Genomic DNA, 16578 nt, shown 5'->3' on the forward strand with positions numbered 1-16578 from the left:
GACCACGGGCCAGCCCCCGAGGCTGACTGAGGGCTGCTCTGCAGGGAGGGAGCGTGCAGGCACCGGCACTGGGGCCAACGGGAAGCCACTCACGCAGCACACGCCGGGTGGCGGGGCGGGGCTGGCTGTGCCTCCTCCAGCTGCCAGCGGGGGTCTGGGAGGCGTCCTTGGGCGTACTCAAGCCTGGTGGAAGAGCCAGGCCCTACACGGAGCAGACGCCCACCTACACCCACTACTCATCACTTGAGTTATGTTTGGTAGAACCCGGGGTTAATGCCAACATCTTTCACACAGATCGTTTTCAACATCACACACGTTTCAGGAAAAGCGGGAATCAGAAGTTCTGTTTGCCCACTTAGGAAATGCAGTATAAACGCAGAAATCCCCAATCCCACCCCCACTGAGCGCACCAGCCCCAGGCAGGCAGGAGGGTGCCCCAAGGCCCACCTGTACCACTGTGATGTTCAGTCGGCCCACGGTGCCCACTGCGCCTCCGTACTGCAGCTGCTGGGCCGCCTGGGCGTCCAGCTGGACCTGCCGCTGCTGCTGTGTGGGCGTGATGCGGAGGAAGTCCTGCGGGAGCTCACCGATGTACACCTGCGGGGACGGGGACCAGAGAGCCCAGTGAGTCAGGGTGGGGACACAAAGCAGCCCGACAGCAGCTGCCCCCGGCATTCCCGCGGCCCCGCCCCCACCCATGTGCTAATCAAGTCCTGGACTGTGCTCAGCCTCTGTCTCCTCATCTCTAAACCGAGGGGTCAAGGGTATTCAGCCTGGGGCCTGGCCCCCATCGGTACAGGTGCAGCCCTCACTCAGGAAATCCCCCCAAATGCAGGTTTCTGCCACTAAAAATGGGTTCCCCCGCTCAAAGCCTGCTCAGGTGGGTTTTCAGGTCATTTTAAAGGGTCTCCCTTGCACCATGTGTGCCCACGGCTTCTTTCTCCTTGTCCACAGCTAAAGGCAGGGCCACTGAACTGCAGGTCAATTGGTCAAACAAATGAATGAGACAAAAGCTAAGCCTCAGGTCTAAAGTGATTTGGAAAACCCTCTGCTGATATACTTCAAATGTTTCCACATGAAACAGCTGAAATTCAAAAGTATCCTAGAAGAACACAGGAAGTAAATCGATTCCAAACAACCACAAAAGACCTCCCCACTCTGCATCCTGTGTCTCCTCGACTCTGTCCACCGCTGCCACCCCTGAGGGGAAGAGAGAGGATGGGCCCAGGTAGGACAATGCCATCCCGAAACCACCCGCACACCTGCAGCGGCTGAAGGGGCCTGGGGTAAGAACCACGCTCCACAGGTGAAAGGTGGCTGATGAGGCCCTGAGCATGGGCCTGGTTGCTGGTGGAGTGGGGTGGAGGCCTGGTTGCTGGTGGAGTGGGGTGGAGGCCTGGTTGCTGGTGGAGTGGGGTGGAGGCCTGGTTGCTGGAGGAGTGGGGTGGAGAACCAGCCGTCCGCAGGGGCCCCGGCCAGCGCCAGTGCCCTGGGCAGTTGTTTTCAGGAAATACCGAGTGGAAACCTGGAACCCTGGGCATGTCGGACGTGAGCTTAGGCAAAGTGCACATGCTGAGGCTGCCAGAATGCCTCTGCCGTGCAGACCAGAAACCCGTACCTGCCTGTGCCTTGGACTCCCAATGACATGGTGCCAGGCAGGGCTCCAGGAGGTTCTGAGTTAAGCCCTGCACCTGCTGTCCTCTGGCCGCCTGGCACTTCAAAGGACCCCGAGAGGGGCTAGCTCCTCACCTGTGTCCCATCTAAGGCCTGGAGAGCACAAGCCAGTCAGCGCTCCACAACCAATGGGAGCAAACAGAAGGGATCCAGACAATCCAGGCACTGCTTCGAGTGGTTACGGACTCAGGACCCCCAAGTTTGGGAAGCTCTCTGCAGGTTGCACCCCAACCTGAGCAGCCAGCATGGTGTGTGCTCAACCGCTCTTCTCTAAAAAGCAAAACACACTTTGTGCCTTTCCCCACACTTTACCCCGTTTTTGACTGGGACACGTCACAAGTGACCTTTGCCCTGTGAGAGAAGCCGTCCTGTGAGAACAGCAGAGCACCCCAGCTTCACCTCCGGAGGGTGTGGCATAGGCCAGGGCCCGGAGGGACCCCCTCCCCTTACGGACAATCGAGGAGGTGCAGAGGTGCCTGAGGGGAGTGGGCCCATGCCAGGAGTCCCAGGCCAGCCTCTCCCAGGCAGACTCTCTCGAGACGCTGTACAGCTCACCAGCAAGCTCTGGCTCAGGAGGGCACTGAGAGGCCCCATGGCATGAGATGCTAAGCACCTGTTCCTGTTGGCACACAGGAAACACTGGGGTACAGAAGGCCAGGGCCCTTCGCCTGCCTCCCAGAAGGATTCACAGCCCAGAGGTCTCTCCCCGGGGGACACCTGGCCACACAGGATGTGCTTCCCTGCCAACCCCACAGGGCCCTGGCATAGCCCATGCCAGCAGGCTCTATGACTAGCTCTGTCTGCTCACCAGGAATGGGTTATCTTGCAGAAACAGACTCGTGCTAACCAGGTTCTCAGGATTAACATACACAGGCCAAATTCCTGTTTATTTGTGACAACTGCTTCCTGTGTGCCACACACACACAGCTCTGAGGACACGGCAGGAAAAGCACCGTATCTCCTGGGCACACATGGCAGACAGACAGGCGGCTCGCGCCCTCCTGGGCACACGTCGGGGACAGACAGGCGGCTCGCGCCCTCCTGGGCACACGTCGGGGACAGACAGGCGGCTCGCGCCCTCCTGGGCACACGTCGGGGACAGACAGGCGGCTCGCGCCCTCCTGGGCACACGTCGGGGACAGACAGGCGGCTCGCGCCCTCCTGGGCACACGTCGGGGACAGACAGGCGGCTCGCGCCCTCCTGGGCACACGTCGGGGACAGACAGGCGGCTCGCGCCCTCCTGGGCACACGTCGGGGACAGACAGGGGCTCGTGCCCTCCTGGGCACACGTCGGGGACAGACAGGCGGCTCGTGCCCTCCTGGGCACACGTGGGGGACGGACAGGCGGCTCGTGCCCTCCTGGGCACACGTGGGGGACGGACAGGCGGCTCGTGCCCTCCTGGGCACACGTGGGGGACGGACAGGCGGCTCGTGCCCTCCTGGGCACACGTCGGGGACGGACAGGCGGCTCGTGCCCTCCTGGGCACACGTCGGGGACGGACAGGCGGCTCGTGCCCCAGAGACAGCAGCACATGGAGAAGCTGGTCGGGGGAGGGTACAGGTGGTCACACGGGTGTGTGGACGTGGGGTTCAGAGGCGTCTGAGGGAGCACTGTGGGTCCCTCGCTGTTCTGGCTCCTGGTTGTCCCGGTATTTGAAGGCGTCCAGCGCTCCATCTCCTTGCTCTGCACTCTTTAGGTGTCCGTTAAAGACAATGGGACTGCTCATTACTTGGAGAAAATAAAATTATATCCAAAGGCCTAATGATCAAGTGTCAATTATTCAACAAGGATTTAACCATAAAATGGCAAATAGGAAAAGAGGGTTTTTAAACATAAACCGCGTGGACAGAACACGAAAAGGGGAGAAGCAGCTCCCTGTGGATGGAGCTCATCAGCCCCACGCAGCCCGGGGACCGCAGCCAGCACCACGTGGCGGGGCAGGTGCGCATCCAGCTCCCCGAGATGACGCACACCTCACATCTGGGTTTTCCTCCCAAAAACCTACACCCCGACTAAGAGACATCTGACAAAATCCCTGACCAGTCAGTCCTCCTCAAACCGTCAAGGTCCCAAAAACACAAGGAAAGCCTGAGAGACAGTCCCAGATTGGAGATGGAGACTTGATGGCTAAACGCAAGGCAGGGTCCTGGGACAGCAGAGGACAGTCATCGAAAAACCAGGACAGCCAAATAAAACCTGGAGCCAACAGTCACGCCCCCAGCTCAGCGCCACAGCTGTGAGAGCTGTTCCCAGGGAGGGGAGCGTCGGCCCGGGGACATGGGTGAGACACACAGGACCTCTTCATGCCAGCTTTTCAATTTGTCATAAAACTGAACACTACAAAATTCAAGGTTTTTCAGAAAAATATTCCATTTAACCTGAAGACAGCAAGACAGGAGACAGCGACTGGGCTTCAGTCCTCCCCGTACAAACACTGGTTACGCAACCTGCTGCCCTGCCTACCAGGGGAGGCGGCTCGCCTGCTGCTGCAATGCCCTCGTTTCTCAACTTAGAGCAAAGCCCTGCAAACGAGGAGGGAGTTCTACCAGTTCATGCTCCACGAGTCACAGAGGAGGGAGTCCAGGCGCTGAAGTAAACCCTATCGTTTCAGTGACGACAGTTGGTCCTTCAATAAACGTCTATTTTGAATTTATTTTTTAAATTCAGTGCTAATCCTAAAATTTATTTTTGCCATATTATGATGGAGGAAATATTTCAATGGTCACATAAAAATATATGCTTTACCCTGGTTCAGAGGCTTGGAAATATGAAAACAAAAATGATTACTCCTGATACATAATGGATATTTTTCTAGAATTTTGCTTCCATGTACAAGATGCACATACTGAGTTCAACACTAACAAGTCTAAATGCCTGCGTGAAGGCCGACAATTCCACTTCAGGAGCCAGTCCCATGTCAACGCTCACTCGGGCACGTGAGCACAGGATGCCTGCGGCTGCATCACCTGTGCCGTCAAAACGCCCCGTCCACCAGCCAGGCACATCCACCCAGCGCATTGCCACGCGGCCTCAACAGGAGCCGTCGGTCCCTGCCGCGAACACATGGAGACTCGGGGGGCGGAGGAGGAGGCGGAGGTGCGGCACGACCTGCTGCAGGGAGCCATAAGGAGGCCTCTGCTGACACCAACTCTGGAGGAGCATTCAGGAATGGAACTCGAGGGAAACAGGCAGGGAAGATTCTATTTTAATTTATTTATACTTTTATATCCTGCTAGTTATTTTTAGAAACTTTTTAAAAACATTCGTGAATTACTTTTAAAATAAAAAGGACAGGGTAGGGCTCTCATCCCACAGAGCTCTCTGCATTTTATCTTCTCTGAAAATAAAAGCTACTTTTATAAATATTAGTCTGTTTTAAATAAAGTTTAAAAATGTAACTTCAAATTTCTTGGAATTGCTGATTCTCCTCCCCCATGTGATGCTCTCAGAGGATCACGACGCACGCCTGTGACTGACAACCACTCCTCCCTCACTGACGCCAGAGCTCTAAACCACTGCAGCGCACCTTTCCACACGAAAGAAAAGAGATCTCCAAAATTCACTTCTATTTAAAACAATTTCTCTTCAAGTCTAAGTTTTAGTTTTGGCACAGAAATAAAGTCTTAATTCTTCTGTCATGCAATGTGTGTAGTCAACCCAAAGCTGATTTTTCTTTTTAAGCACACAAATTAAACACCCACTGTGAATATTCCTGCTGGTGACACGTTTCCAATGGAGAGAGCCGCTGCTTCCTTGGGCCACACTTTCTGCCTAACACCTGTTATGAATACGTTTCCGACTGAGAGAGCCGCTGCTTCCTTGGGCCACACTTTCTGCCTGACAGAGTCCAGGAAGAGCCCAGCTCAGCCCAGGACGTGGAGTCCTGAACACACGCAGTCCTGGCCTCAGGCCTGCCAGGAGACATCGCCCCAAGGAGCCGCCCCACAGACACCCTGGGGGCACGGCTGGCCACATGCAGGCAGCAGGAGACCAGGGTTTCCTGGCCACTTCCATGACTGGCCCTCTGCGGAGCCTTTTTAAACCTTCTCACTGTTCCCACCCCATGACGCTGCGGAGGTGCTGTTTGTGTTTGTGTGCCATGCGTGCACCTGCATTTGGCACGTAAACACTGCAAGCAGGGCTCTAACGAGTCTCGGCGCTGACGCCAGGTTGGCATAACTAAGTCAAATTAGGTTAAATTAAAAACTAAAACGCTTCTAACACTGCATGACTGTGCTGAGCAGCGTTGAGTGTAATTTATTTACATAAATTGTAATGTACCAAATCACACGTACAAATAAACAACTTATATAAACACAGTAAAAAATATCCTTAGTGAACTGAAGCTTTTGCTTGATGTGAGAAAGTACCTTTTAACTGGCTGCCTGGTATTCTTTCAGCAAACTGACATCATTAGCGATGGGCTAAATATGTTCTGTGGAACTAAATCACAAAATGTCGATAATTCTCATTCAATTCTCCAAGCCAGAGTCTCACACCAGCACTGAGGATCCCACACAAACGGCATCCACAGGCGCCTGCCCACCCTCCCCGCCCACCTCACAGCAGGCCTGAGCTCGCACACGTGTTGTGGGCTTCCGAGAACTCCGTATCCATGTGCTGGGACGCCAAGAAAACCCAGGGACAATGAAATACTCAGGAACAAGAATTCCAGGAGCTGGGCTGGGGAGGCACACACGGCTGCCAAATCCCAGGATTTTCCTCCCCCAAGAACCGCTTGTGTCCTCTCAGGGTCAATATCACCCCCACATTGAGAACAAGCGTCAAGGGCTCCTGAAGCCACAAAGCCAGCCCATGGAGGCCCCAACACAGAAGCCCAACTAGTGAAACTCTGTACCCTGAGCCCTGGGTTTCTCCAGTTCCTAACATGGCCACGATTCAACGTGACTTTCAGAGCTGGGACCCACAGCAGGAAGACCTGGGCTGGGCTCGTGGCTAAAGGGACAGAGGAAGCTAATGAAACAGAGAGAAATAAATCCCCCGTAGTAGCAACACCTAGGGATATGGGCGGAAGTCAGTTTCACAAGCCTCTTGGGTGAGGTCTGAGTGTCTGCTAGGAAGGGAGCCTCAGACTCGGTCAGGGCGCCAGGACTCACATAGAATGGCACAGTTGGTCCAGATGAAGCTGAGAACCTGGAGCCCAGGTCATCACCAGCCTCCCTGCTGTGTCTGAGGGGCTGGCCCTGCCTTGAAGGCCCTGCAAGGGGCCTGCTCCAGACCACTGTCCTACAGGGGATGTCTGCTGCTAGGTTCACACCCAGGTCAGAGCTCACTCTGGCCCAGGAGAAATGGCCCGTCCACCCGATGCCCGCACACCTGTGTGATTCACATCCAGACCCGGGGGTGCAAGAGGGCGGGAACGCGCACCAGGGCTGAGACACAGGGCCGTGGGCAGTCAGGACAGACCCTGGGTGGCCCTGGCGGTCCCTCTGCCCGGCTGACTGACCCCTCAGTGCGCAGGGTTTCAGAGACTGAAGCGCCCGGGCCTGTACACTCACAGCCAAGAGGGGAGCCCTGCAGAGGTAAAGGACTCACCGACGCTCACTGGTGGCCACTGCCATTGCCCTGTAAGTTTAGCATTTTCCAAAATAAGGCTAGAAGGAAAACTGCAATTCCCCACGCCCACTCAGCTGCTGGCTCCCTCACCCACCACCCTGCACAGCACCAGCATCCAAAAGCTGGACCAGTCCCTGACCCCGCAGCCCCTGGCACTCCAGCCAGCCTCGGCCTCACGCTCCACGCCAGCCTCCTGGCACTGGCACGTTCAATAAACAACCCTTGGGCAAACAAGTGGCATTTCACGCATCTGCTCTTGGCAAGGCAGCTCCCACGCCAGTGTGGACGGGCAGTGGTGACCGTGTCCCCAGTTCCCACAACCTCCTCCCACGGCCGCTCTGCAGCCCCTCCCAGAAGCCCTCGCTGAGCACTCATTCGCTGTGCCTTGTCTCCCCTTCCGGGGCCTTCCTCAGACAGGGCTTTCCTTCCCTCTTCCTATCACCCCCTCCCCTCTTCCTTTAATTATACAAAACACAACAGGCGCTTCAAAGCCAACATGCCGGGAGGTTCCCTGGCTCTGCTGAAGTCTCGAAGCAAACACTAGAATTTGTGTAAGGAAGCTGGGAGATGACAGTATTGAAACGAACTCGTGTAAGCTGAAGAGCGGAGAAAGGGAAGAGTACAGGACGGAATGAGAATAAGCATAGATTATAAAAGCTGACTACAGAACAAGCGACTTTAAATGCGGTCTCCGCCAGGAACTCCACTGCACGCAGGCTTGCATCCTAAGTGCTGGGACGGTCAAGCAAGGCAGAGGCAGAAAACCCGTTCTCATTCAGATGAAACAAAAGCCAGTCAAGCAGCGGGCCAAGGGCGGACAGAGATCCAGAGAGGGACGGCGTGTGACGTGGCAGGCCCTGGGCGCCAGGCACGGGGCGCGCACTGCGGCGGCCTCTGCATGTCACTGTGTGCCTGAGGCTTCCATGGTAAGGTGCTGGTGCACCCCTGCTCCTGTGGTGCTTACACGTGAGTGGAAGAAAACAAACGGGAAGCATCATGAGTTATGCTGTATGCTAACGGCAGGAGGCGCTGAGCAAAGAAACAGGGCAAGGCCGGGTGGCAGGGGCACGCTGCACTTCCCACAGGGCAGCAAGGCAGGCCTCACCAGCACGGTGCCAGGGCAGGGCCCGCAGGATCTGGAGACAGTGACTCAGGGACAGGAAACACTTGCACAGCAGGCCTAACCAGGGGCCTGTCGGGCAGGTCAAGGGACAGTGTTAGAGGCCCAGATGAACAGAGGTTGGGGCCGGGTGCAGTGGCTCACGCCTGTAATCTCAACACTTTGGGAGACCGAGGTGGGCGGATCACTTGAGACCAGGAGTTCCAGAATGGCCTGGCCAACATGGTGAAACCCCATCTCTACTAAAAATACAAAAATTAGCTGGGCGTGGTAGCGGACGCCTGTAATCCCAGCTACTTGGGAGTCTGAGGCAGGAAAATTGCTTGAACCTGGGAGGAAGAGGTTGCAGTGAGTTGAGATTGTGCCACTGCACTCCAGCCTGGGCTACAGAGCAAGCCTCCGTGTAAAAAAAAAAAAAAAAAAAAAGACCTCAAGTGAACTGGGAGGCAGGCCAGAAGCAGCATATTCAGAAGGCAGCAAAGAGAGGGGCAAAAACGAAGGAAAGCCGGAGGAAGGGACGTCCACTCCTGGACTGCTCAGCAGCCACTCCAGGAGCCAGGAGAGGGCGGGGTCCCACCTTCGAGGCACTGAGGACAAGTGACCGTCCACCCGGAGTACTGTCTACCTGGAGTACCGTCCACCCGGAGTTCCACACACAAAAATAGCTGTCAGGACACAGAGAAAAGGCATGTACAAGCAAAAATCAAGTTTGCCAGCAAGGAAAATTCTAAAAGATGAACCTGAAGCTAAAGGAAAGTGACCCCAAATGGAAGTCCTGAGACATCAGAAGGGATAAGAAAAGAGAAACACAGAAGGAAATCTAAACAAGCACTGACTCGAGAGAAGCAACACGTTCCTGCGGGAGCCCCAAGGGGAGGCGGCACCCACACAAGGCACAGCAGTACAAGCGCCGGGATGGGGCGGCCGAGGTCTCCGCGTGGATCAGGAGGTGGCACAGACAATGATTAACTTCTTCTTTAATTATTCTTCAGCCGGGCAACCTCCGGAGCCAGAGTTCACTCAGAGACTCCCTCACGGCAGAAGCTAATAAGTGCATGTTACCATTTCCAGGAGAGCCCCTGTACTTTCCCAGCACAGTGTGTATGTACTTGAGATAAACAACTGAATTTTTAAAAACTCCATTTAATAAATCCAAAAGGCAATGAGAGAAAAAAAAATAAGAAAATGTAGGACAAATAAAAGCACAAAAGAAAACATGTAAAAAATCTGTAAATCTGTGTATCCATCTAGGCGTCTGTAACTAGAAATATGAAACTAGTACATTCCCATCAAAAGACTTAGTCTTCTAAGATTTGACTTTTTAAAAATCCAGCTATGTGCTGTCGATGGTGCACCTATCTTAAACAAAAATTTTCAGAAAAATGTAAAATCAAAGAAGGAAAAAGTATTAGGTGAATACTCTCTAAAAGATAGCTGGAGTGGCCGTGCCAGTATCAGACAAAATAATTAAAGGCAAGAGGCCTTTATCTTCCAAGAGGCCCGTGGGTCCCCACACAGTGAAAAGATGTGATTTCCAGGCAAGCACAGCAATTCTACACCTGTACACACTCACAACCCGGCCTAAAAAATCCAGCGCAAACGTTCACAGGGACCCAGAGAGAAAGGACTCGTGAGGAGGCGGTGAGTGCGTTTCCCGCTGGCTCAGGTGCAGTCAGCAGGAACGGACACCCTCCCAGGAACAGCCCACCAGAGCCAGCGGAGACGGGTAAGTGCCACTGGATCAGACACACAAGATGCAGGAAAATCCATGGGCTCCTCACGACACTCAGGGGGAGAGAAAGCCCACACACATCTACAAAGAAAGGCAACTCTCTCCTTGAGGTACGGGAAGGTGAGGGAAAAGCATCTCGCTTGCCTTGCCTTCACGAACTGTGTTTCAGGACAGCCAGCCGACACTGGTTGATGGGGAAAGCTAATCTTTACAAACAATCCCAGTTAATAAACACCAAAGAAGTGATAAAGTTCAGAAACTACCCTCTGCCATCCCTAACGAAGTCACCGATTCGGCAGGAATTATCAACGATGTGAAGAGTGAGGGGACCTGGACAGGAACAGGCCTCTCAGGGAAGAAAGGAGGGGCCAGGCCGCCTCCAGCTGGACTCCATGGTCAACCAGCACCTCCAAAAGCAGGACAAGGAGTTGGAGCAGCCTGGACACAGCACGGCGCAACCACCTCTACCAAGGAGGCCTCTCTGACAGCACCGCGATGGCTGAAGCGGAGTCTCCTGCAAACATCCCGAGATCTCACTGCAGAAGGCAGGGGTCCACACGGTACCCCTCGCAGAGGTCCACACAGTACTCCTCGATACTCCTCGCAGGGGCCCCCACAGTACTCCTTGCAGGTACTTACCCATGCTTTCTGATAATGTGCGGACGATATTGAAAAAAGGTTATCTTTCCAAAATACTGGCTTTTTTGAAACGTGAGGGAAGCACTGCCCAGGGCTGAAGCATCCCTTGGTGGCTATTCAGGGAAACATTATCCTGAAGATCTAAACACGGTATGATTCTCTCACAACGATGCCGGGCTGGCTAGCTTCACACACATCCTCTCCACACCTACCCACCTGGGCCCCTGAAGCTCCCTCTACCCAAGGACAAAAGAACCCTCCCAGGACCCCATTAGCAGCCCCTCTGCTCCTTCACGGCCCATGGGATCTTGCTGTCTCCCCTCATCACTAGAGGGAGGCAACGGCTAGACCACAGTCAGGGTCTCCCGAGCCAGAGTCCTGCTCCCGGACCCTGGGGAGCATCTCTTTCTGCTGGAAAGCCGAGCACCCTGCTTAACCTCCTGCCCCTCCGGCACCACAAGTGTAACAGGAGGACACGATAAATACTGTGTCAAGACATCCTGCAAAAGCAGGGCTCCTCTAGGTGCTAGTAACTGGCTAAAGGCCCACTATGAGTTAATTCAGAGGGGCTGAGGTGGCTTATGCTCAGCGAAGCAGGCTGGTGCCAAGGCGGGCCCTGCCTTGGGTGTGCCAGGCAACACTTCACAGAGTGCTGCGCTGACCCGGTAAACTCCAGGGCAAGTCCAGTCCTCCTGTGCCCAGGACCCTCCGGCGGCCTCCAGCTCCTGCCTCCCTCCATCCTCAGCCCCTGGGGCTCCCTCCTCTCCACCTCCAGACCCCACGCCTCTCTTTCTGTGCCCTCCCCTCCCAGCCCAACCCCCACTCCCACTCCTCCTCCGAGAGATGTCACGTCCTCACCCCAACACCCAGCCCTGGTGAGGCCACCATTTACAAACTCTCCCAGCACCTGTCCCTTAAGATCACAGACCCACCGGGCCGTCACCACATGGCTCAGCTGTCCTTATGTGCTGCCATGTCTACCGTGCTGCCCTGGAAGATCCCAGTGGCAGGAACCACCTGGTTGTCCCCTGCATCGTGGCGATCCTAAACGCCACAGTCGGTAACGCTGGTTGATTAAGTCACATGTACTCCAAGCAGCACTTGAGACCCCCGTTGCTGCAACACCTTCTTAGAGACCCTGGCAGCTCCGAGCCAGACCTGATGTTACTGTGCATTTACTGGTCAGCGGGGGTGCCCCTGAAATACCTGCTCGTCTACATGATGGAAACAGCCCAGGAGGCACCGGGCAAGAGGAGATTCTAACGACACCTCAGCACTTGTCAGCACAGGCCCCGCGTGTGAGAACGTCTCCTGCCGCTTCCACTTCCTCATCGCGGGTGTAACAGCGCTGCATGCCGGTGCCCCTCAGAACAGAAAGGGCCTGCCTCCCACTGCTCCTTGCATGCTCAGCACCCAATGCATTCAAACCCAGTCCTACACCCCAGTGGGGTTCCAGATAAGGGACAAGTTCCCAGGAGGCTGAGGATGTCTCCCAGACCACACAGCAAGGAAGGGGCCATCCTGCCTGGCCACCATGCCCCCCTGCTCTCCAGGAGGACACAAAGGCAGGGTGCTGGTTCCCTTGTTGCTATGAGCCTCCGGTTAGGCAGAAAGGAGCACCTGGCTGCCACAGCAACTTGCGGGGACGCACTGTGGTGGAGTAAAGATGAAGAGGTAGAGACACTGACATCAGAGGCCGTCCAGGACCTCTGCTGACCCGCAGGCTCCACACCTGAGTCTCAGAGGCCGTCCAGGACCTCTGCCGACCCGTAGGCTCCACACCTGAGTCTCCTAAGTGTCAGGAGGTTTCCTTCAAAGTCCTCAGAAAAAGCAGCTATGCCCCAAACCTGGGGCTTCATTCTAAACTCAGAAAAAATGTTCTACCTGAAGAATTATCTCCTCAGGAGAAACACCAGGACTTGTGGATACAGTCCTGGGTAAGGGTTAAGGGTGGGGAGCCCTGGTGACCCCTCCACCACATCCAGTACTGGGCTGCGCGAGTGCAGGGACCTTGGAGCATCGTGAAAAAGGACTTTTTCCACCCACGGCATGTTCAGAGCCAGTGTTGACAAAAACTGCACCGCTCACGACAGCCCGCCCCAGCCCAGCCTCAGTGAGTGACACGGTTTGAATCTGTGTCCCCGCCAAATCTCACGCTGAATTATGATCCCCAATGTTGGAGGTGGGGCCTGGCAGGGTGGGTGTGTGGGTCACAGGGACAGATCCCTCGTGGCTTGGTGCTGTCCCGGTGATAGTGAGTTCTCATAAGATCTGGTCATTACAGTGTGTGGCACCTCCCCACCCCCAACTCTCTTGCCGCTTTCGCCATGTGACGTGTAAGCTCCCACTTGGCCTTCCGCCACGACTGGAAGCTTCCAGAGGCCTCCCCAGGAGCAGATGCCGGCACCATGCTACCTGTACACCCTGCAGAACCGGGAGCCAATTAAATCTCTTTTCTTACAAATGACCCAGTCTCGGTATTCCTTTACAGCAATGCAAGAAGGCCCTAACAGTGAGCCAGGAGGCCACTCACGCCAGGAGCCCATCATCTCTGAGTCAGTCTACACCAGCTCTCCTGCAATATTAATGCTATAGAAGAAACTGACAGGCAACCCTCGGGAGAGAATTCAGAGCAGGAAAGGTTCTCTGAAGTTCTTGGCGCCTATCCTCTCATTTGCAAATGAAGAAACTGAGGCTCTGCACGGTGGCCACTAACTGGGGACACAACTGGGCCCAAGAAGTGGTCACCACTGCCCTCACTCTGTGTAAAGGAGAAAGAGGAAACAGTCTCCATCTATGGGACCAACTAGAGTGTAGGCCCGCCTCCACCTGGGGGGGCCATCAGGGTGCGGGACCCGCCTCCACCTGGGGGGGCCATCAGGGTGCGGGACCCGCCTCCACCTGGGGGGCCATCAGGGTGCATGGCCCGCATCCATCTAGGGGACCATTAGGGTAAAGGGGCCGCCTCCACCTGGGGGACCATTAGGGTGCGGGGCCCTCCTCCATTCGGGAGACCGTCAGAGCTCGGGGCCGCCTCCATCTGGGCACCGTGGGGCACGGGGCCCTCCTCCATCTGCAGACCATTGGGGAGCGGGGCCTACCTCCCTCTGGGGCACCATGGGGCACGGGGCCCGCCTCCATCTGGGGCTCACAACAGGCGCAGGCCCCCTCCCCCGGGGCCGCCTCCCCAAAGCTCTGCCCGGGCGCGGCGGTGAGCTCAAGCCTCCCGCAGCGTGGGCGCGTCCGTCCGGCCCGCCCCGCCCCGAGGTGTGGACGCCGCCGCTCCCCTCCGGCCAGCCGGGCGCCCCGCGTGCCCCGGGAGAGCCGAGGAGCCGGCCCGGCAGCCGCAGCTGAGCAGTAGCTCTGGCCCGAGGCCCCGCCCGCAACCGCAGGTCGCCGCCCCCGCCCGACCCTCGCCCGGCTGCCTCACCGGCCCGCGCTGAGTGCTGACGGTGGTCGCCATGGTGCTGCGGCGGCCCCCGTGGCTCGCCGACCCGACAGTGACGCGCCGGGCGACCTCCTGCGCCCCCGCCGGAGCCTGCGACGGAGACAGTTGTCACCTCGAGGCCGCCGCCGCCACAGTCAGCTGACAGCCGCCGCGCCCCGCCCCCGGCACCGCCCCATTGCGCAGGCGCCGCGCCAGGCACCGCCCCTTCCGGCTCTGGCGCGCACGCGCGCTCCAGGGTCGGGCAGGCACCGCCTCTCGCCCGGCGCCTGCGCACCGGCTCTTTCCTCGAGCGCCGCAGCCAGGCGAAATGGCTCCCGGCGGGGCCGTCTGCGCATGCCCAGTCATGACGGTCGTCGGCGCGGACCCAAGCGTGGCGGCGCTGCAGTCTGGGCAGTGGGTTGGTTCCTCCTCGGTCCTCTGTCGAGTGGCGGCAGGGCCTAGCCACCTGGTGGGGGTGACCTTCGGACGTGCGACCCGCTCGGAGAAGGGAGGGAACTGTGGCCCGGAACAAAACAGTGGCAGACCCGACATCCCCTCCAGCGCGATCTTTCCCTCAGCTGCCTGCGGGAGGAAGGGCCTTTCTGTTTCAAAGGGCTAAAGATGGGGCGCGGTTCCTCCACGGGGCGGCTGCCGGGTGAACGGAACGGGGATGGAGGCGCTGCCAGAAGAGCCCGAGCTCGAGCCCGCCCTGCCCTCGGCCGCCCCGCCGTGCCGCTCCGCAGGAGCCCCGCTCCCCTCCTGCTCGCTCCGGACAACCCCAGTCCGGCCTGACCTCGCCCCTCGCGGTCAGGCGCTCCAGCCAGAGCGACTCCAGCTCGAACAGCGCTGGGTAAACTGAGGCTGAACCCCGCTGGCTGCATCCCCAGGAGTCGGGCTTTTACGGTCACGGGAACAGGTTAATAAACGTTTACGCAGCAGACCCGGGACTTAGGTCCCGATGTCCGGGTATCTTAAGTACAAGAAGCATTCTTAGTTGAAGTTTCGCTTTAAAGATAATGATATAGATGCTTGCGGAGGACAGGCGTTACGCAAAGATTAGCAATCCTTTGACGAGCCCAGATAGTACAGCACGTCTCCCCCGTGATGTTTTTTGGCTTTTATCTTACATATAAACAAGCGTACCCAGGTGGACGCCTTCCTCCTCGTGCTTTTGGGAACACCCTGCTCTATGGAGTAGCCATTATTTTATTCCTTCACTGCCTTAATAAACTTGCTTTCACTTTACTCTGTGGACTGGCCTGGAATTCTTTCTTGCACAAGATCCAAGAATCCTCTTTTGGGGTCTGGATCAGGACGCTTTTTGGGTAACACAACCACTCCACTAAAAACTCTTGTCAGTGATCTCTCTATATTGTTAGTGGTCAGTTCTCAGTCCTCGTCCTCCGGGAACTACAGCAGAATCGATAGTCATTCTTGCTACACATGCTTTCTTCACTTCCCGTCCAGGACACCATGTGCTCTCACTTTCCTCTTATCCCAAAGACCACATCTTCAGGTCTCGGTTACCAGTCTCTCCTTTTAAAACCGGCAGCCTGGCCGCTTGCCTGTTTTGATGGGGTGTAGAGAAAAAGAACGAAAGCCCCTTCATGAAGTTGTAGCTTAACTTCCAGCCAGTCCACAGCACAAGACCCAAGAAGCTATTAACCACAAGTTCCTGCTTTAGGGGCCTAGGGACTTCCCCGGGCCCCACATGTGCAGTTAGACTTATACTTCAACTATAGTTACCCCTTCCTCATTTTCATGCTAAAAATCACACCTAGGGGTAGAGATTTAAAATGTGAATGTTGCATGCGATGCATGAAGAAGCATGCAAAGCTACTGAGAAGCACTAGACAAACCCCTCCTATCCATGCCTGGACCAATCCCTTCCCTGTGAAACTAACCCACGTGCCACCCACGTGGCAGCCCACCGTTTGCCTTTCATGGTGCTGACTTCCTTGTGCACAAGCTAAATAAAGATTTCTCTTTCTCCTCGCTGCTATGTCTGCTGATCTCTCTTTATTTCTATCCTGGGAGATTACAAGATGCCAGAGTGCACTGGTAACACTTTGACTCCTTAACATCGGAGTGCCTCACCTCATGGCTCAGTCCTTGCACATGTTTTCTATCTACATCCTCAGTGAGCTCATCCAGTTCCATTCCTTTAAATGCCATCCATATGCTGATGATCCTAAAATCTATATCTCCCACCAGGACCTCCGCTAGACACTAGATTCAGCTCTTGCCTTAATATTCTTCCCCTATGGGGTGGACAGGTTTTAAGGTAGACGCATGGTCCCTGCCTCCTGGTGTTCACATCCTTGAATAATCCTCTCATCTTGAGGGTGGACAGAGCCTGTGGCTTGCTTTTAAACAACAGAATACGGCAGTGGTGATGGGATGTCCC

The 16578-nt window shown here is 56.1% G+C and overlaps 1 protein-coding gene across 1 annotated transcript in view; it reads right to left on the reverse strand.

Moving 5' to 3' along the window:
• The window catches only part of TOLLIP (toll interacting protein), a 36834-nt gene extending 21426 nt beyond the window's left edge, over positions 1 to 15408 (reverse strand). Inside the window, exons 1-2 of the mRNA XM_002821354.5 lie at positions 14175 to 15408; positions 448 to 597 (exon numbers count right to left, since the gene is read on the reverse strand). Coding sequence (XP_002821400.1) covers positions 448 to 597; positions 14175 to 14207 — 183 coding nt within the window. The 5' untranslated portion in view covers positions 14208 to 15408. The remainder of the gene's footprint in view (positions 1 to 447; positions 598 to 14174) is intronic.
• Between the last annotated feature and the right edge of the window lie 1170 nt (positions 15409 to 16578).

The sequence above is a fragment of the Pongo abelii genome, chromosome 9, assembly GCF_028885655.2.
Source record: "Pongo abelii isolate AG06213 chromosome 9, NHGRI_mPonAbe1-v2.0_pri, whole genome shotgun sequence".
Taxonomy (NCBI): Eukaryota; Metazoa; Chordata; class Mammalia; order Primates; family Hominidae; genus Pongo; species Pongo abelii.